The sequence below is a fragment of the Cyrtonyx montezumae genome, unplaced genomic scaffold, assembly GCF_038088225.1.
Source record: "Cyrtonyx montezumae isolate F1298 unplaced genomic scaffold, pur_monq_1.0 scaffold_0, whole genome shotgun sequence".
Lineage (NCBI taxonomy): Eukaryota > Metazoa > Chordata > Aves > Galliformes > Odontophoridae > Cyrtonyx > Cyrtonyx montezumae.
Genome location: NW_027071824.1, coordinates 49688073 through 49709675, shown reverse-complemented (window position 1 = coordinate 49709675; position 21603 = coordinate 49688073). Strand labels below are relative to the sequence as shown.

General features: G+C 38.4%; 1 protein-coding gene across 3 annotated transcripts in view; it reads right to left on the bottom strand.

Annotated features, from left to right (window-relative positions):
* Positions 1 to 369: 369 nt before the first annotated feature.
* Positions 370 to 21603, bottom strand: part of HS3ST5 (heparan sulfate-glucosamine 3-sulfotransferase 5) — a 174800-nt gene continuing 153566 nt past the window's right edge. For all 3 annotated transcript variants that reach the window (XM_065734719.1, XM_065734711.1, XM_065734730.1), the window contains exons 3-4: positions 6358 to 6496; positions 370 to 2109 (exon numbers count right to left, since the gene is read on the bottom strand). In XM_065734719.1, coding sequence (XP_065590791.1) covers positions 1179 to 2109; positions 6358 to 6464 — 1038 coding nt within the window. In that variant the 5' untranslated portion in view covers positions 6465 to 6496 and the 3' untranslated portion in view covers positions 370 to 1178. The remainder of the gene's footprint in view (positions 2110 to 6357; positions 6497 to 21603) is intronic.

Below are 21603 nucleotides of genomic sequence, written 5' to 3'. Positions count from 1 at the left end.
TGATGAAATCTCTGTAGCTCTTCTAATCTACTTTGTCTGTCTTTTTTTTTTTTTAATGGCTGCTGTGTTTTTCTGATATACTTAGTGACAGTAATCTTTTAGAGTTGTACTTTAGCCTCATGGGCTACTGAAACGGAATTAATTATTGCAAAGTGCTATAACAGAACAGCAGTAATGTTCTTTGAGCTGTGTATAACACCATATCCCCAGATGGTTGAGTTTTTTAATAAACTCATCTTCACCTCGTGTATCAGTTTTCTCAACTGTTCAGAAACCAGCTTTATGCATGCAACTCTTGCATGCACATGTACGTGATTTATCCAGTCTAAGGAACTGCATTGATATACATCAAAGAAAGGTGAATAACAGTTGCACATATAGGTAATTTTAATCCATTCCATTTTTAAATACCACAATAAATTTAATTTTCACAATAAATTAAATAGCCATGTTCAGTTTACAAAATAGAATTAGTTAGTGTGAAACCAGTATTTACAAACATTGTACACTATGTACATTATGTTTGTCTTTGTCAACTCTTAATTATAGAAGAAAAAGTTATTTGACTATTTTTTGACACAGGATTGACATGCTACAAGTGACACTATGGTCCATACAATAAAACAATAGTGCAAACTCACCACAGGAACTCCAAACCAATGTAGTTTAATGAGATATTAATTTCAAATGATAAGAAAATAGTACTATCCACTCTCATTGTAAAAATTCAGCATGGTACTTAAAGTGTCAGTATTCCTTCAGCAATATACATACCAAATATAGCCTGAATATTATGCTTTCTCACAGCTTCACAGACTTTTGACATGAATTTGTATGGCATAAACTAACATTCTGCTTAGGTCAATAAGTATGTCACATAAACACTTCAAGCAAGAGGAACACTGACCCTTTTAACGGTGTCTGACTTTATTTCCCTAAGTACTTCTTTTTCCTTTATTAGTATATCTTAAAAGATGCAACTATGCTGACGTTAAGTTTATGTTAGTTACTATTCTGTAGAAAAAATTGATCCCACTGTATATTTGGTCACACACTGCATATGTACAGGTATGCATGAAAAATGTTACTTCGATACTATGTTTGTGAAAAGTGCATATTTTAGCAGAGACATTACTGCATATCTCAGGTGCATCCGGAAATGTTGTATGAGGTTTAGGTTAGGGCCAGTTAAATGTCCTCCCAGTGATCTGGTAAAATTTTTGATTAAAAGGATGAAAGAACTTGCGCAATTTCGTAATGACAGAGGTGTCCACCTCTGGATGAATGCGTCCCTTGCTACCTGCCAGGCACTTATTAAAGACAATGTTAAATCGCAAGCAATAAAACCCTCTGGTGGCATTGAAGTATAAATTGTACTGACTTATCCTTGGAGGAAGATTTAGGAACTTCTCGACCAGCTGGAGTTCCGGCAGTGGTTCTGTGATGAGCCGGTCTCCATCTACGATATGAAACTGCTCAATTGGGAAATATTTTAACCATCTCTCCAGGTGTTTCGTGTAGATGCTGGTTCTCACTGCCTTATACTTTGTGTTCACTTCACAGGTATTAGGATCAATAGCCAGCTTTTCAAATTTGTAGTAAGTCTTATTCTTTCTTTCCTTGCCTTCCAGCACCTGAGTATAATCAGAAATAGCTCTTGTGGTGGGTTCCCTGACAATGATCAATAATTTGATAGATGAGTTCATTTTGTAAATCCTTTCAGGTACTTCCTCAGTGATAAAATATGCAGGGCTTTTCTCAATTGTTATTTGATGAGGGTAAGAAAAAGGCATTTTTTTCCGGTACCACTCAATTCCCTTGGCATAGTTTTCATCATTGTCAAAGAAATGAATCTCTTGAGAAGCTTTGACCACTGCTGGGTGAAGATTCAGCATCTCTAACAGCGCACGCGTGCCTCCTTTCCGCACCCCAATGATGATGGCCTTGGGAAGCTGCTGAACCAGATTGTGCAGTCGTATTTGCTCCTTCGTAGCATTACCCTTTCGGAACTCGTGGAGTAGCCCTCGCTTGAACTGCAGAGCTCGAAGCGGGATTTCATCCTGGCTGCGGGGTCCAAATCGACCATCAATGGGGCAGAGGGGCTGCAGTCTGCAATCAACAGAAAGGATATTTGTAAGCAGAGAGCAGCTCTTAAGGCAAGCTCACAATGCTCACAGAAAACTTTCACAATGTGTTGTCTTTCAGCTTTAATTTTATTCTACCAGAGATTAATGATTAGTATAAACTGTTTGTTTACTCTGTTATTTCTCTGTGTTCTGGCTGAGTACCCCCTTTTTCTACTCTTCTTCTCAAAGAAACTGTGATTACTGTTCTTTGAGCTTCTTGAACCTTACCTCACCTTCCACATTACTGATTGCTTTGAGATTGCTTCAGAAGCTTTTAAAGCATTCCAAGGTGAATTTTATTTGGCCATTTTGATCTGAAAATCTAGTTCATCTAACTTCTGTCTTTCCAACACTTGCTCTATTCGAGCCTGAGTTATTTCCTGTTACTTCCTATTGTGTTGACTTTAGTAACTTCTGATCTGGGGTTAGCTCTTTTAGTGAAGAGGAACAAAAGGTATTAAAAATAGCTTTTGAGGCATCACACCTCAATATTTTCCATCCTGTTTAAAGTATACCCAGTATTGTTTCTGGGACAGAACCAGAAAGACATGATCAGCAGATGCACAGAAAGAACAGTAAGACAAATTCTCAAAAATACATTTATTGCATCATTACAGCTGTTGTTTTCTTATCAACACTTGAGTATCTTCTCACTGAACCTCCCTTTGTGCTTTAATCTTCTTTTCTATTGCTCCTGCATGATTGTGTTACTCTTTTGTATTCACCTTCAATTATTTCACATATTTTCTACTAATCTAATTCTTCCTTCTCATATTTGATGTTGGTGAATGTAAGAAGTGATTCAGTAAGAGAAGCATTTAAATTTCGCTACAACAGAACCTTGAATAAGCCCTCACTTTCACTCCCAAACACTGCTTTAGTCCTCAAACAAGCCAATGTTACCCTAAAGATGAAATTGGGATGTGGAGCTTCCAAAGTCCTACAGTAAAAATATCAATAAATTTGCAGAGCCGTGATCTCCAAAATGAAAGATATGTAAGAACAAAGGTTGCTGAGGCAATTTTAATATAAGCTTGCTGTGCATATATATTATAATACTGTTTTTAAATTACATGACCACATGCTATTATTTTTCACAGGACCCCTGCCTCAGCCGGTATACCAGATGGGCAATGCTCATTAATAGCTGTTTAGGTATTCAGTATTTATTCTGGTTCCTCAGTATGTGGCCCCTCGTTCATTTACTGTATATTATTCAAACCCTGCTTTCAGGACAGAATCATTTATTTCTTTTTGGCTTTTCCATCCATCACTGATTGTAGGAGTCTCCAATTTGACACTGATGCTAGGACAATGGATGGCTGAGAGAAAATAAAAAGGTAAGCCCTCAGCTGACCCAATAGCTGTTTCCTTCACTATCTAAATGCTGAGATATAGTCTGTCCAGACAGAGCTGAAGAAACATCCCAAGGTGAATTTGCAGGTTTCACATGAGCTTTATCCAAGTCCTGCAAACTAATGTAAAAGTGTGAGGACAAGCGAGTTCCCATTGTCATTTCTTTTCTCCAGTTTCCCCTCTTTTCTCTTTGTTTGCTTTTTGCTGTCTACCAAGTAAAAGCCTGACTTTGTCACAAAAAATTGTATTATTGCAATAATGACTCAAACTTGGCAATAAAAAGAGAACCAAAGTAAAGCAACCAGCCGAACAAACAAAACATCTGAAAACTATGTCTTAACTTGACACAAATTTAGTCAGGCTATGGTGGGACAATTAAGACGCATTCTGCAGTAAGGAGGTGATATTTACAAGCATAAAGAACAGAAGTTGCAATCCCTCTCTCTGTTCTTCTCTTTCCTCTCCTTCTGTATATTTGTGATTTGTTTCCAAGCAAAAAATGTTCCACAACAGCAGTTCTAGACATGTCTCAACTAATTTTATCTCTTTTCCTCAAAAAATAAAAATAAAAAAAATAGCACTGCCTACAGTATAACACAACAGCTTGTCAAACAGGGTTGTTTCCTTTAAAAGTAAACAAACACTCAAGATGTCTTCTAGCCTAAGAGGAGGATTGGATGTTCTTAAAAGTCCTTCCTCAACACTTTACATTCCATTACCCTTTCCCCTTTCTTCTCCTCTCCAAGCAATGAAAATGTCCTATAAAAGATCTTGATCTAAATTGTCTTAAGATTAAACAGGTTGTCACCTCTTGGTGGCTGAATCCTGAGATGCAGCTATTTACCATGTTAATATTTTTGCTTCTCTGAGTCTTCTTCTTGAGAAAATCCAGTGTAGAGCAATTCATCTCAGAAAAAATATGTTTTTGACAAGTAGCTACAGCTAAAATAAGGCTGGGTGATCTTAACGACAAGTAGTCATGCTGCATCTCCCCTGATCCAGAATAGCTGCTAATTTGCTTCCAAAACAGATGTCACAGTGATAAAATGCTACAAGCCTGGTTCCAGCAGTTGAAAACATCAAAACTGAGCATGAAGTCTACCCATACTTCCAAAGAGAAAGTTAAACGTCTTGAAGACTCACACAAATTTTCTCAGAATGTTTAGGGACAAATTTTGGTTGAGCTTCCACATGCTAAATACCTCTGTTCATTTGTCATCTGGAGGACAGAGGCCTCCTCTAGAGGGAGGTACTCAGCTTATCAGACTTTAAGACTCAGTGAGTCAGATAAGCCATTGCTAATTTCCTAAGGGATCTCAAATAATTCCTGGGACATCCCCTGCAATGAGCAATCCCCAGCTCTCTTGTTCAAGTTTACCTTGGGTCATAGTGCAGCATGGCCATTTCCAGTCAGTTCATCTGTCTCATGCTTTCTATGCATTCCTTCTCTTTTTTTTTTTTTCCATAATGAGTCCAAATAAAGGGCTTTTTTTTTTTTTTTGTCACTGTAGTATATTACACATTAGATAATGGAAGAAAATGAAACGGTTTTACTTCCAGTTGCAACATTATATATGAAAATGGTGGAATTCAGTGCCTCAGGAGGTCAATGAGTCAAATATTGTGGCAAGATAATTTTATGGGTATCAGTAAATTCTGTAGATGTGCAAGCGTAGATAATAGCATAAGGTTAATAAGATTTTATGCCTCCCTGTATAAAACACAGTTTCAGGGACTAAAAAGGAGTTCTGTGTCCATTTCCAGAATCCCTGTAGTTGCAGTGAAGCTTTCACCTCTGAAGCTTCAGAGATGTTTTGACCACCAGGGAAAGAAAACCATAAACCTTGGGGCAAAATTTGCAATCTATTTAGTCCTAGTTGACACGATTGTCTCCCTCTTCTTTTGAAACTGAGTTACACAACTAAAGAAGGCAGTAATTGACTTGAGGTGGAGTACAATGAATGCTAGATTGTGTAGTGTCACAGTTTTGAACTCAACTAATACTTTCCATCATTTAAAAGAAGACCACTGAAACAACATTAGCACTCAAAAACTATGTACCAGCTTCTGGAAATCCTGAAGTTTTTTTTCATTCATTCTCTTAAAACAACCTTTTTTACCCTGTCTTTGTGCAGCACCTACCAGAGCAATCCTGGACCATTGTGAAGGTGGCAGAAAAAGCATAGTCATTGTGGGTAGCACCACTGTCACACTGTCAATAACCAGACAAAAATAAATCAGATCAAAAGTGCCAAATACTCTTCAATTCCCTCTCCTGGATTTTCTACTGCTCTCCAGGAAATCACTTGTAGAGACAACCTTTTTATTTGTCACTTTCAACTCCAAAAAATGCTGGCTAATTAATGTAGTTAAAAAAACTCTCAAGCCCTGCAGCAATCTTTCAAATGAAATAGTATTTAAAACTTGACAAGCTACTCTGCAGACTCATACGTAATTTTAACTACCACTGTAGCACATTAATTTCTTGCTCATAAATTTAGGAAGATGATGTATAAATATATCAAAACTGTTTTGCTGAAAGTAGAGGTCAACACACAGATGCACGGAGACAAAAATGAACTACCATAATGATATTTTTACTGAATGTTGTTTTATTTCTTCTCTGAAAATGAGTGTCAATGTGCTTAGAATACAAATGGACAGTCAGAAATACTTTGACAGGGATGACTTGCAACTTTATTTTCCTGTACTACAGAGGGAAGTAAATAATGAATATCAGTACTATAGTGGATGGTCATTCTATACATGAATAGAAGCTAAAAAATGAAAAAAAGAAAGAAATAGACCCCTTAAAGAAAAGCTCAGGCAATCTGAGTTCATTTGCAATTAAAGGAGTGGCTAGTGAACAGCTTACCTATCCAAGCTCCCAACTCTGGCAACTAGATATAGGAGACTTCCAATAGCAAGGCTGCCTAGCACAAAGAGCTTCTGTCTCAGCAACACCTGCTGTTTGAATAGCATGGCCCTCCATCAATCTTCAGGACTTCTTCAGTCTGCAGAGAGAAGAACACAAAGCTCTCATCAGTAAGCAATATGCACTGTAATGTTTAGTAACAGGCCTTCCATCAGTTGCAAGTGAGTCACATTGCCAAAAATCTTTTCAAACTACAAAATGAGTAGTTAAAACTTTGTTCACTCTTTTTCTCTTTCCCACATGGCAACACCAGGCAGTGTGTCTGGACTAGGGAGACAATTCTGAAAGTAATGGTTCAGCTCCATACACAAAGGTTGTCTAATAGCTACAATGCAGAGCTTGGCTTTGTAGGCTTGTAATAGGATCAGACACTGCGCTTGCGGGTCTTGTGCCTACAGTGTGTGGGACCTGCTTACTGTTTTTCTATTATGTTATTAGAGAGTGAGCTGGACAAAAATCAAAGTTTATTTCCTGATCTGTGCCAGCAAGCATCTGGTGGCAGATCTGTGAAGCATTAAGCTTGGATTGGCACAAGGACATTTGGACATTTTTTCAACAGCAGTACAAAGGTAAATGTGTGATGTGTCCTATCAGATCTCTTTGTGTGTCAGTTTAGGCTGTTCTGTGGAGAATCCCTTAAACACTGCATCTGACAGACACCAGCACTGGCTTTTATAGGTTCATAGGTTCATAGGTTCATTAGGTTGGAAAGGACCTACAAGATCATCTAGTCCAACCATCCTCCTATCACTATCCCTACCCAACTACTAAATCAAATCCCTTAGCACCTCATCTAAACACTTCTTGAACAGCGCTAGGGACGGTGCCTCAACCACCTCCCTAGGCAGGCCATTCCAGTGCCTGACCACTCTTTCAGAGAAAAAATGTTTCCTCAGGTCTAATCTAAATCTTCCCTGGCGCAACTTGTGGCCATTCCCTCTCGTCCTGTCGTTATTTATCAGGCAGAAGAGGCCCACCCCCTCCTCACCACAACCCCCCTTCAGGAAGTGGTAGAGTGCAATAAGGTCTCCTCTGAGCCTCCTCTTCTCCAGACTAAACAATCCCAGCTCCCTCAGCCGCTCCTCATAAGACTTGTGCTCCAGACCCCTCACCAGTTTTGTTGCCCTTCTCTGAACACGCTCCAGGGCCTCAATGTCCTTCTTGTAGTGAGGGGCCCAAAACTGAACACAGTACTCGAGGTGCGGCTGTACCAGAGCTGAGTACAGGGGGAAACTTTATTTCAAGGCCTGATGCAGACTTGAGCTGAGTATGCCCATACTCATCTCCAGCTTGCAGCAACAAGCATGGACTTATATTTCCTTTTCTGATGTGTGCCATAGGCCACCAAACTGACATGGCTTGCTTGACAGAGAGAGAATTTTCTTCATAGTATCACTTCACAGAATGATATGATTCTATTCTACGATTCTATGATATGTTTTGAATTTTTGATGAAAACAATCCTGTTAACACACTGATGTTTTGACTGTTGCAGTGCAGTGCTTACACTAAGGACATTCCAGCTTCTTGTAACAGTAGAGAAACACCTCTGTATGAAGCTGCAGTCAGATTCCTTCCTGAAGGTTCCTCCTGATGGAGGAAGGCTACGCCTTTTATAAACAGAAGACATAAATTTTTGAGTTGTGAGGAAGAGCTGTGTCTCAGATCACTGATCAGAGTACATCTGCAGCTTGCTGGTCTTTCCTCCCAAGCACTGACCTTTCCACTATAGAGTATCACAGAATCATAGGGGTTGAAAGGGACCTCTAGAGATCATCGAATCCAACCCCCCTGCCAAAGCAGGTTCCCTACACCAGGTCGCACAGGTAGGCGTCCAGGCAGGTCTTGAATATCTCCTGAGAAGGAGACTCCACAGCCCCCCTGTGCAGCTGTGCCAGTGCTCCTCACCCTCACCATAAAGAAGTTCTTGTGCACATTCATGCAGAACCTCCTGTGCTACAGTTTCTGTCTGTTCCCCCTTGTCCTGTCTCCACACACTGCTGAAAAGCCTGGCCTCGCCACTTTGTCCCCCACACCTCAGATATTTATAAACCTGGATCAGGTCCCCTCTCAGTGTTCTTTTCCCAGGGCTAAAGAGACCCAGTTCACATAGTCTTTCTTCATAGGGGAGATCCTCCAGGCCCTTCCCCATCTTTGTTGCCCTCCGTTGGACTCTTTCCAAGAGATCCCTGTCTTTTTAATACTGGGGAGCCCAGAGTACCTGTCATTATTCCCCACTGAATTTCTTTTTTCTCTTTCATCCCCAAGTCTGCTATCATCCCAATGCCTACTGCGGGCAGGGCTGCCATCCCCCAGCTCAGGCTGCTCAGGGCCCCATTCAACCTGGGCTTCAGTGCCTCCAGGGATGCAACATACACAGCTCCTCTCAGCAGCTTGTGCCAAGGCCTTGCCACCGTCTGAGAAGAGTTTCTTCCTGACATCCAACCTAAAACTATCCTTTTTTAGTTTAAAGCCATTCCTCCTTATCCTGTCACTGTCTGCTCATGCAAAAAAGTTGGTACCCCTCTTGTTTATAAGCTCCCTTCATGTACTAGAATACTGTAATGAGGTCTCCCTGGAGCCTGCTCTTTTTGAGATAAACAAGTCCAGCTCCCTTTGCCTTCCTTTGTAACAGATGCTCCAGCCCTCTCAGTATCTCTGTGGCCTTCCTCCCACACTCCAACAGCTCTACATCTCTAAAAGAGATGTAAAGCCTTATGTCCTATCAGTCAGATTAATGCTTTAATTACCAAATTGATCTTCTTGATATATATAAAAAAAGTATATGCATTCATATTCTCACTGCCTGGACCAGGGAAAGTTTCATGTATTATGCAGCATTTTCAACATAAACTGTTTTTTGTTGTTGGTTTGTTTTTTGTTTTGTTTTGTTTTCTTTCTAATTTTAACTGGATTTATTTTGAGTATTTTTTTTATGTCAAGTCTTTAATGTTTTAGTGCTAGTAAAACTCACTTTCTTTTTTTTCCCAATCCTAGGACTTGCATCAAGTTAGAGATATTATTACAAGCACATATCTGTATACAGAAGCAGGGTGTTTATTAATTTGTACCATGTGTGACAGGTATGACTGTCCACTGCTAAACGGAACCTACAAATTTTTCTTTGCCTTGCCCGTGCCCAATGCTGCTCTTTCTAATTAATAGTATCATGTCAGTGTTACAACTATTGGTTCTGAACTTCCTTCCTCACAAAACATATGCAGACCTCTCTACATGAAACTGAAGTGTTGGCACCATGTCCTCCTGCATACTCTCAGATTCCTTTTAATTCCTGCCTGCAGATCTCCTGGAAGCTGTGATGGTCATCAGGCCACAGTGGAATCAAAATAAGGGCAAAATCAAAGACAAACTATTATAGGAAGTAGATTCCACAAGGTCTTATTCTCCATATTCAGATGTGCAACAATATTCGATGAAAGAAGAGAAAAAAATAAACAATGCTGTTTGCTCTGTGTATATACTAGAGTGCATTTCCACGTACTAAAAAGTTTTTGACAAAATAACAGATATCAAACACTCACTGGAAATGCGTATGTAACATTATTTACTTGCTAATGTAATATTTGTTACCACTTTCAGCATCTAATTCAAAGTCTATGGAAGAAATATTATTCTTTACAGGTTCTGTCTAATGTAACACCTTCCTCAGACTTCAGTTGTTTTCATAAAAGTGAATTTATAAAAAATAGTATTTCAGCTTCAGAAATGGCTACATTTTGCCATAGATGTACAGAGACAGAGGAGAAGACAGAAGTGTTTAGGCCACAGGGTTAATACAACCAGAATGTAATTAAGGTGAAGGCCCCTAAGGCAGAAATGTTGCTGGAGACTAACACATCAACACTTTAAGATGGAAGAAATGAAAATTCTGGAACACAGTATAGGCCGCACAAAGTTTACTATCAGGAATATGCACTTTTAAACTTAACAAGAAGCTGGAAGGCAAGATAAAATGTAATCCAAAGTGACAACATTTTAGCAGTTATTTGAGGCAAATAAGGGTTTTAGTTTTGGAATTTTACTCTCCGCTATAGACCATGACTGAACTGACACACCAGCTTTCGAGCAGCAGGATGAGGTTTGGGGAAGCACCCAGCAGAACTGATGCTGTATGCGAAACCTCCTACCAAAAGACACAACAGTATACTGCTGCACAGTCCAGTGAGCTTACATCACAAATGCCTGCCTTGAGCAATCTAATTAAATATGCAAATACAAGAGAAAAGTCACTTCCTGCATACCCAAGAGATAATCTACAAGGCATAAGAACAACGTAATTCACAATGTAGTACTTGTAATTTCTAGAAATGAAACTGTGTGCAATACCACGTACAGAAATAAATAAGATGTTCTGTGAATTGCAGATGAACAGCTGATCTAACTTGTTAGATTAATATAGTTAAGTTAAACAGATAAGTTTCATTTAGTGTATTGATGTGAATTCATCATCCAACCCCATTTCCCATAGAGGAATACAGGTGAGAAGGTGTTTGTTGAATGAATTGCTAAGAGAAGATAGTGAAGAAGACAGTGTAGAACTGTAATGATAATACCAACAGAAAAACAGATTCACTCTGCTTGGAGAGTTGAAGCGATTGTGGATTAAGCAAAATGTCACACATACTGGCCAAATAGAGTAAATTTTTGAAGTTAGTTTTAGGGTCAAGTCAGGTCAAAGTCAAACTGAGTTCCAATCAAAGATGGAAAATATGAGTAAAATCAAAAACCTTAACAAGACTTGACAGATATGTGTGGAAGTAAAAGGAATGTGTTAGAGAATACTGTGCTGACAAAATCAAGCAACAGCATCATTCACTCTGGTGGATGTGAAGGACCTGAAATGGCAACTGAGAAGAAGAAAAGGAAAGAGAACAAAAAGAGTCTCATCACAACAGATGCCAATTAGACTGAGGAAGATTTATGAGGATTTTTTTTTTAAGAAGCAGAGATCCCATGTTATTTCAAAAAATGAAATTCAGTACTTTCAGAATTTTTGAAGTACCAAGACAGAAACTCAATGGTAGTGAAATAAATTGAGAAGGAAGTAATTATACCCCTATATGCCATTATACAACTCCACTGACTAAGTTAACTAAAAATTTCAGCGATTAAGTCAAAATCTTAGTTCACTGGCTGAATTAAATTGTAGAAAATGAAAAACAAAAAACAAAAAAACAAAGAAATTAATTGATAATGATACTACCACTGATATGTTTGAATGTGATAACATAATGAATTTTTCAGAAGAGTTGAACCCAAAAGCTGTTGCTGTACTCACCTATTCCAAATAGACTGGCAGGGATACAGCAAAACCACCAGAACATTATTTAAAAATGATAAGAAGGAAATTTTTGGACACAGATAGCAAAGAGGAGGAGATCGTATTGATAAATGAATACAGTGTGATTGATTATAGAGAGAAATGAGCCATATTTAAACCTTTGATAAGATTGTTGAGAGAAAGTGTTGATGGAGTGATGTGGCAAATCAAAGTGAAGTACAAATCATAGTAAGCTACGCACAAAGGAGACTGAAGAAATAATAGGATTTTTTAAACATTGAATTTGTCAATGAATTGGCTTAGATTATTTTTTTTTTACACACCAGCAGGGGTCATCTGCTGACCAACAAATATTTGTCTTCATGTACTGAAAAAACATTTTTGCATTTCTGTGGGATTCGAACACAGCGACTGAGAAAACAACTCACAGACTTCATTACTTGGCACTTTTCTATTTCTCTTGCTTTTGCATTATGTTTCTTGAATGTTAACTACAGCTTCTTGCATTTGTCACTCTGAGTAAAACTCACATAAATCGAACACTTAGACTTCATCTAGGAAAGGAAAACATGGTGTTTGGGAAAGGAGGGAATTTATCCCTCAAAATGTGTGCATCAGCTCATGATCTTCATAGTATGGCCAGAAAAGTAACATGCTCCTGATCTTCTTTTAGCCTCCTCCAGGTCATCCTTCCCCCTGTGCTAGCTTGCTATTAAAAAGTGTCAGGTGGCAATGATAAGATACACATCTGCATTTTTTCCCCAGTACCTTCTTTTCATACAGTTTAATTGCAAGAAAACTACTGTTCCATGTGGAGAGTATTAAAAAGATGCGATAATAGTGATAAAGCAGAACATGACTCTTCATTAGAGAAAGGATTTTTCATTCCTATGAGCACTGAATAGCTTAAGAACTGTCAGAATTCATCTTTTTTTTTTTTTTGGACCAAATAACATGAAATAGGCAATATAAATGAAAAACTTTAAAAATACCAGATTTTCTAGGGAAGACAAATGCTGAACCTGTAGAAAGGAAATTTCAATTTTGTTTTTAAAAAATCTTCTTTATTGATCCATACTTTCAATATCAAAAACAAATTTGATTCAGATGAGTAATCACAATGTTTCATTTTTTTTCCTCTCTAGCATAAGTACTACTGACTGAGATGGCATGAAATAACATTAGAACACATTTCAAGGCCTAAAGAAAAAGAAGATGGAAACCCTTTCACTACAGGGAACAAGTTCACAGATTCACATAAATGTCTGCCTTCTAAGCATGTCCTTTTCACCTCATAACTCATACTGACTGAAACAGTGGAGCAGAAAATGTCAGCAAAGCTGACAGAAAACAGTAGTGGTTGCAGATAAACTCTAACATGAAGATTTCTTATAATCTTATGCCACTGCTGTGACAATAACTTAAAAATACCTTTTCCTATCTGCTATTATAGAGTTTTGACATTTACAACTGCCTTTAAGTTGCCCTGAAAGCCATTTCTCTGTATAATGAAGTGGTAATATATGCTTTCTCTAGAAAGGCTGCTTTACTCTGAGAGATCACAAAATCAACACTTTTATGCATAAATTAGATAAGAAAACACATGCTCCTTTGGCAAAAGTTAGCACACTATCAGTGCTAAAGGAAAGCATTTGTGATTTTTATCCCAAGCCCCTCATAATTGACTTGGGTGTTACACCTGGATATCTGATCCCTATGCAGAATGCCTATTTATTTAGTCCATCGTTTAACTCTAGGCATCTCGATACTCAACTGCCTGTAGTTTTACTATCCCTAGATAAACAATGTGCCAAATGACAACAGTACAGAAGCCTGTAGCAAGCTCTTAATCTCCCTTATTTCTCAGTCTGACCTTTTTTCTTTACTATTTTCATTTTTTAGTCTTAATGAAGGACATCAAGCAAAGTGGTGATAGGAGGAGAGAAACAACACCAGAGCTGGCTACTGCCTTTGCACAGCCCTTTGCCAAACAGATTTGCTGCCAGATTGTCTGGGCAGTTAGGAATCGCAGACGCTGTGATGCCCTTGAGGTCTTAGACACAGCTGCTTAGGAAAACTGCCTTATTGCATCCGAACCGGTGAGGCAGGCGGTTGTGTTCTGCTGAAAGATGACTAGGGTACCATGATCCATGCTTAGCTACAGTGCTAAAAGGAAAGCTTCCAAGTGCATAGATCTTAATAGGATTTCATTAGTCTAAAATACATGTGCCTGTCTCCTTGCCAGCTTCCTGACTATACTGCCCTGCACTGCTCTTCATAGAGTACAAGATTAATCTGATACGGTTAGCCCTTCTATTCAAATTAATGGCATTTCCCCAGAAACTCTCCTCCTTTTCTTCTGAAATGATAACCATTCCTGTCTGCTTCATTTCTCAGGAATGTTGGAGCTGATGACACTGAGTTAGGAAACCTGTGGAACTGGATTGCTGACTGTGGAAAGTTTATAATAGACACTAATTTCACACCCCTCTAAAGAGAATACCAGCCTCATCTCTTCCAGCTGGCATTATGGCAGCTGAAATCAAAAATAGCCATCAAAAGGAAAAACAAGGTTTGAGGAGTAAAAGACAGTGAAATGCAAGATGAGAAGTAATGACTGCAAAAGTTGGGAAGGAAATCATAAAAGGAGGCCAATAGCAAGTCACAGTAACACTAAGCAGTTTTTGTTGTTGTTTTTGGTTTTGTTTAATTCTGTCTGAAGAAAAAGAGAATTCAGATAGAAAGTAAGCAGAAAGATATCCAGAGTTATCTTCTGACCTTCCTTTAGAGTACTACATTTGTCATTAACAGTTTCAGTGAATTGAAAGGGATGTAAAAAAGGCAGAGTGGTATTGCTTAATATGACTCAGGGTGGAATAAAGTTACAACTTTTCAGATATTTGTAATCTTAAAAAGTTCTTTTCCACTACTTTGAGTAGTGCGTGTGGTCTATTACACTTTTTTTCCCCCCATGCTGGAAAAATTGCCCCTTCCCAAATATTTCAAATCTGAAATTAAACATACAAAAAACTCTGAAGATTCTGTCATTAATTGCAACCTGGCAGACAATTTTAGTTAATTGTCCTCTTAGCTATTATAGTAGCAAAACCAGATGGTCTCCTGCAGCTCCCCTCAGCAACATTTTCTGTGTTTTTTCTTTAGGAAAGCAAAACTGTATTCAATGTAAAACATTACTAGGAATGAAAAGCATTGGTTGGGAAACTAACAGCAAAACTTATTCAAGCTGCAAATATATTTTGCTGGTACAATGCACTTACAGTAAAAAAACACCTAAGTAGATTTTCCCCATAGCTTTTACTTCCTGGTGAAAAAAAAAAACACACAACCAACAATTCCAATGTATGAGGTAATACAAACACACTTGCATGTGTATTATATAGGAATGTGTTATCAAAACTAATTTATGCATTTTTTTGCAGCCAAAGCTTTGTCCTTGCTTTCCACAGATAGATGCACTGGGCTAGCTAGTACTGCCAGTTGCAGTGCTGTGTGTAGTGGGTAGTACTCACTACCTTCACATCAGTGTCTTGCTCTGGCTGATAAATTGAAGAAATCAGCAGTGAGAAAAGTCCTTTTCTACAATTGATGTGAATTTCCAGGTGCAGTGTGATGTTGCTGCAAAGTACCACAGGACAACTGAATGTCATTTTCTTTTTTTTGTGGTCCTGTTCTTTTGCTTCTGAACAGTGCTACACAGAGCATTCCTAGAGCCTTGTCTCTCTGACCACACCTCTGCGATCATACTTTCATTGCCTTTCCCTTTTCACTCCATACATTTCTTACATTTCTGTATATTTCTATGTCTTGGCATTCTATCGGATTTCTATTGGGGTAATAGGGGAACAGAATTTTGAATAATTGAACCCAAAGGCCATTAGTTTAATTTTCAAAATGTAAAATGGAAGCACTTCTTGTAAGTCTTGACCATAACACTTTTCTAAGTAGTGCCTCTTATTTTAATGAGGAAATTCAAGTGAAAATACCAATGCCAGTTTAACCAGGGACTTGTTATAACACCTCCATGAGAAAGAGAGACCTATTAACAGTTTTCTCAGAAAATGAAAGAGCTGCGATTTCCTACTGTGCATGTTTTTTTAAGGCCAATAATACACTGCTACACTGCCCGAGTGACAGCTTAAAGCCTCCATCTGGGAGAAGAAAGGGGGAAAAGGAAAGACAGCTTGTATCTGTGCAGCTGGGCATTACGGATTGCAAGGTGCTGGAGAGTTCCTTATAAACAAGCTCTCTGCTCACTGAGCAGTTCTTCCCATACACATATCACTCATCTTCTTCCTGCTGGGCAGCATGAACTGCAGAAGTAACTGCCGCCTTGGAGTTGTATACATGTATTCAGCTTGGCAAATATGCCTGCTACATGGCTTTAAATATATACATATAAATATATATAGAAAGTCAATCAGAACCTCTGTTCATCCTTTACCGGTGGGTCTCTGAGGAAGAAAAGATGTTAGCAGAAAGAGGTTTCTTATCTTCACCAGCAGTCACACTTGAAAAATTATGGACAGACTACTCCTTTACTAGCATGAAATGCCTTCTCTGTTCATTTCTTTTAGAGTAACTTGAATACTTTTTGGCATATTTTCATGGTCCTTCTCTTATCCTGATTTCACATTAAAGCAGCTGAATTGGCCTGTTAGACTTAGAACTATAGCTCCATGGAACAGTGAGAATCTAATCCTTTCTCTATGAGTGCTTTTGAATTAGCATCACTTTCCTAGAGAGGTATTTACTTATTCATTTTAATTTCTTTTTTTTTTTTTCCCCTGTCTGGTGTAATGTCATCACATATACTATTGATAGTTAGACAAGATGTTGGCAAATTCTACCTGCATGCTGACATATGCTAGGAATGATGCCACCGTGAAAGGCCATCACTTGCATGCCACATAAGTTAACTGTGAATCAGTGAAAGAAAAGAGAGAATTAATGGATTTGGCTAGATTTAAAGCTCTGATGATTTATCCAGGAACTTGAAATAAACTCTGGACTCTGCCACATCTGACCTGTGCTACATCTGTAGTGGTAATTGTTCAAAATACCTGACTGGTTTGACTGTGTTTGTCCCTGACACTTATTTACAAAACTTATATATATTCTTTTGAGATCAAGGCCTGGCTGCAGCCTCTACATTGACTATCTGACACAAATATAGAAAGCTGTAAAATAATCTGCAGAATTCCAAAAATATTGGTTGGATGAGAATTAACTGTACAATATCTCAATATTTTGTTTAATTGGCTTTGAAATGTACAAAAACACCTCGACATGTCAACTTGTATTCTAAAGGACCTCATATCAGAGCAACTAAACTATAAGTATACAAGAAAGCTAAACTAGTTCTGTTTCCTTAAAAGTATGGATTCTACTTCAAACTTGTGCAGACATCTTAAAATGTCCCAACATATGGAAGAGTTGATCTATCCATAAAAAAATGTATTCACAAATAATTTATTTGTCTATTGGTGGGGGAAAAAAGAGTTAATAATTTATTTGGTCAATATTATTCAGTCGTCAATAGAGCCGGTAGAATAATTTATGAATTTACTGATGAATAATTTATTCATCAATTGATGGTAGGAAGAAATTAATGAAGTAAACAAAATTCAAATAACACTTGATAGGCTCTCAGGGCTAGGCAGGGCATCCATTGAAGGTTGGAAGGATTTCATTCTTTCCCTGATGGCAAGATCTCCATCAGTGCAATGCATCACTGAAGTGCGCCTGTAGCTGTTTCTGTAGTTTGCTGATAGCAATCACTCTCTTTCTCTTCCACATACCAAGGCCAACAAATCTGCAAATGTGCCCCCACAGTGCTGGGTTGTTTCTGCATATGCCTTTGGTGACTGTGGGAAGCTGTTTGGAAATCCCTCTTGCTTTTAGTTACTGCTGCAGTCAGAGCTTTTGCTTGCAACACACGGCAGCAAGGGCTGCAGGTGTCATCACAGCCCCTCAGCAGCTTGAAGCCTGTTGCAGAGCTGATAAGTGTGCTGTGCCCTGATTGTGTACACAAAGTAGGAAGCAGAGGGCTGCCCTTGAAAAACCACAGGGCACCGCCCTCAATTTCCAGGCAGACTAAAAAATTAAAAATTAAATCTCCAAAACAGTCTTGAAGATAAAAAAAAAAATTCATTGAAAGGGAAATAATCAAACTCACAAGATCTGTGTCAGACTCCAAAAGTCTGTTTGTGTGACTGAATAGTGCTGTGCATGAACTCACACAACAAATTGCTAACATGCAAATAGTTAAAAATAACTCCCTTGACACCTTGGCTTTTCAAAATGTGATTTCACAGACTTGGTACTGTGATTGTCAAAATAATTTCAAAGCAAACCTTTTTTGAAGGTAATTTTTAGATTTTAGTGATTTAATAATATCTTTCCAGTATCGCTGTTTGAGGAAAAAGTTTCCTAATGTGTAGCATTAGAAATATCCCATTGCTTACAGACAGAATCCTCTGGTTTGCTCTGAGTCTGCTCTATTGCCATTGAATGGATACAAAAGAAATCCAGTTTGAACATTGTGAGTTGCAGCAGAATACTGTTAATAAAAATAATTTCAAAATGGCTTCTGTATTGTTATAATCCCACATTGTAATAGCTGTCATAAAAACACAAATATGAACATAATTATGTGAGCGGGTTTGTTTTGTTTTTCTGTTTTCAGTGTGCTACTTTTAATGGCTGATACATTTTCAGTTTGGGATGAAAACAGATGCCCTTTATGAATAGACTAAATGGAGGAATCAGCTGGCTTGTATCCTACTCGCAATTGCTACCAGTGTTTTTCCACTCTTCGTTTGTTAACTATAATCTGCAAGCCTGAAAAAAAATATGAGTGAAGGTTTATGAATTATACACGGTTACAGAGTGTATTAGTGCTCCATGCTCAGACTCTTGGGAGTCACTGGAGGAAGAGCTTTGAGCAATATCCAAATTTTCAAATGGTTTCTCCATTTCTTTATCTCATTCAGCTTTTGATATCATGCATAAATAATTTAGCAGGACTACCATTATTTTGTTAGCTTCCATTGTCCTCTAGCAGAGTGCCTACAGAATTATATTTATTTTGCACTTGCAATTGCTAGACTTAAAAGAAATCAGTTTAATCTTACTCTCTCCAGCCATCTCATTTAGTAGAATGACATGTGAAGGACTGGAATGGAAAAAAGTTCCACTTTGGCCTTGAACTCTGAATATTCTTCTTGCTGTCATTTCACCATATGTACCTGAAGTTTATATGGGAAATTTTTCAATTTTCTTTTTTTTTTTTTTTTCCACCTAGCAGGGCTGTTCAAAAAACAATGCTTCCTATTTTTAAGTTGGCCCACAGTGTCGAAGGCATTAGAGGTTGAACCTTCCCACCAATATTCCATTACATTTTGTTGCCACGTGACAGATAGAAGCAGAGGAGTAGTCTGACAAAATGGTATTGAATCAGAGAATCCTAAGAGTTGGAAGGGACCTCTGAAGATCATCCAGTCCAACTCTTCTGCAATGAACAATGGACACTACAGCTAGATCAGATTGCTCAGAGCCTTATTCAGCCACACCTTGAAAGTCTCCAGGGACAGGACATCAACCACATCACTAAGCAATCTGTTCCAGTGCCTCACCAACCTCACCGTAAAAGACTTCTTCTTTATATCTAGCCTAAATCTACCCGCCCTGAGCTTGAAGCCATTTCCCCTTCTATTGCCACAGACCCTGGTAAGGAGTTGTCCCCTTCTTTCTTGTCACTCCCCTTTAGATACTGAAAGGTTGCTATCTGGTCACCTTGGGGCCTTCTCTTCTTCAGACTGTTCAGCCCCAGCTCTCTCAGCCTGTCCTCAAAAGAGAGGCATTCCATTCCATGGGTCATTTTTTGTGTTCCTTCTCTAGACGCACTCCAATCTGACATGGAAGTGTAGATGAAGCAAAGGTGTGAAATTGAATTCTTCCATGTGGAAAAAATAGCACCCATTGACATTCATTGACACTTGCTGGATGTTTATGAAGACAAAACAGTAGATGTGAACATAGTTAAGTGGTTGGTGGTGTGTTTCAGCAGTGGTTACAGCAGCAGTGTGTCATCTACACTGATGCAGATTTTTATGAGCGCATCATGCAGACTTTTGTTCATTGCTGTCAAAAGGTGGTGATTATGTTGAAAAATGGTGTTTTGTAGCGGAGATTTTACTCTATCAAATGGTGTTTCTGTGTTCTTTGTATCTGCAGTAATTTCCATGGAAATAAATAGGAGGCATTACTTTTGGAGTGACCAATGTAAATTTTTTCATATCATAAATTTACCATGAAAGCCCTAGTGAATTATACGCTACGCTGGTTAAGTTCAGACATAGATACTCCTTTATATACTTTAAGTTCCAGAAGTTTCATTTGGAAGTAGTTCATCTCATAGCCTCTCAGCTCCTCCTGAAGAAAGTAAAGGTGACTAGTCATTTTCCCTACCAGGACATGCAGTTTCTTCTTAAACATAGATTCTAATTGACCTCCTCTTGTTTTACACTCATGAAAGGGCATGCTCATGCCCTTTCTTTTCATCCCTCAGCCTGCTCTGCTGATACAATTATGAGGTAGCCTGCTACCAGGCACATTTTCACATATATGTAAACCATATATGTTGATTACAACATACATATGGGTAGCTTTACACTTCAAGTAATGTGCTGGTGAACTGGAGCTGTACCACAGTTTAGATCAGAGGAAGACTTTATACTCAGCTTTTTGATGCAAGAGCAGACTCAGTTACACTGACACAATATAGTTTGCCTTCTGCTGGAAACCACAATTGTAGGCCATCTGTCCCCTTCCCAGTGCTTCTCTGCCTGAGGACCTTTTGCTAAAGAGAAGTGAGGAGCTCTGGTAAGAGAGTGGCTTCTGGGCATTTATATTCAACTGTGGTTCCCCTTGTGCAAAGGAGACCTGCAGATATCCATTTACAAATCCCGATCCGTGAGGAGGTGGGCATGCTTAACAATGCACTGTGAGAACCTGAGAAGATGATGATTGGTGGCACTGGCCCATGTGAAGCCCTGTCAGAAGAGACTGACAGTGCTCAAGGGTTTGCCTCCCATCCTCTCTGCAATATGTTCAGTTTTCTCAAGTGCAAGATCACAGACCAAAAAAAGGAAGCAATATGAGAGTATTAACTAAGATGATTTCACTAATATCAGATGTGAATTATTCCACCAATTTCTTTCAAATAGAATTATTCCACCAATGTCTTTCAAATAGCAGAGTCCTCTCTGCAGGTTTATTCAACCCTTTTATCTTTGAAGATGATTTTCTTTTCCATGAAAAGTCTTGCTGCTAAATAACCACCTTATTTTTCATTAGAAACATTTGTTTTCTTGTATATCAGTGCCCTGCATTACTTTTCCAAACAATTCTCATTCTTGAGAGTGACAAGAAGTTACTCATGTAACTGTATTGACTGTATTGTGTATGATCAAATTTAATGTATGTAGTAGTTTGTGAGACTGAGTATCCTTGAATATAAATATCCAAGAAGGTGGGATGATGCCAGTGAACAGGTTGTTATCAACAAAGTCAGTCTCTGGACAGTATGATACGAGATAGGATACCTCTTCTGTCTGAGCTACTGGTCTTATTGTCATCTGTTTAATAGCTACTTTATGGACTATGCAGTTGCAGGTATCTTTATTTCGTTAGGTCAACAGAGGAAGTTTCTAACTTCTGTTTTGTAAATCACAGGCATACAGTAGGTACAAAGGTTTCACAGTGTTGAAGTTTTATATATGCAAAAAGCCTTCATTTCTTCTATTGAAAGGTTTGTTGTTACATCTATATTTAACATTTATTCTTTCCTTTCTCTTTGCATT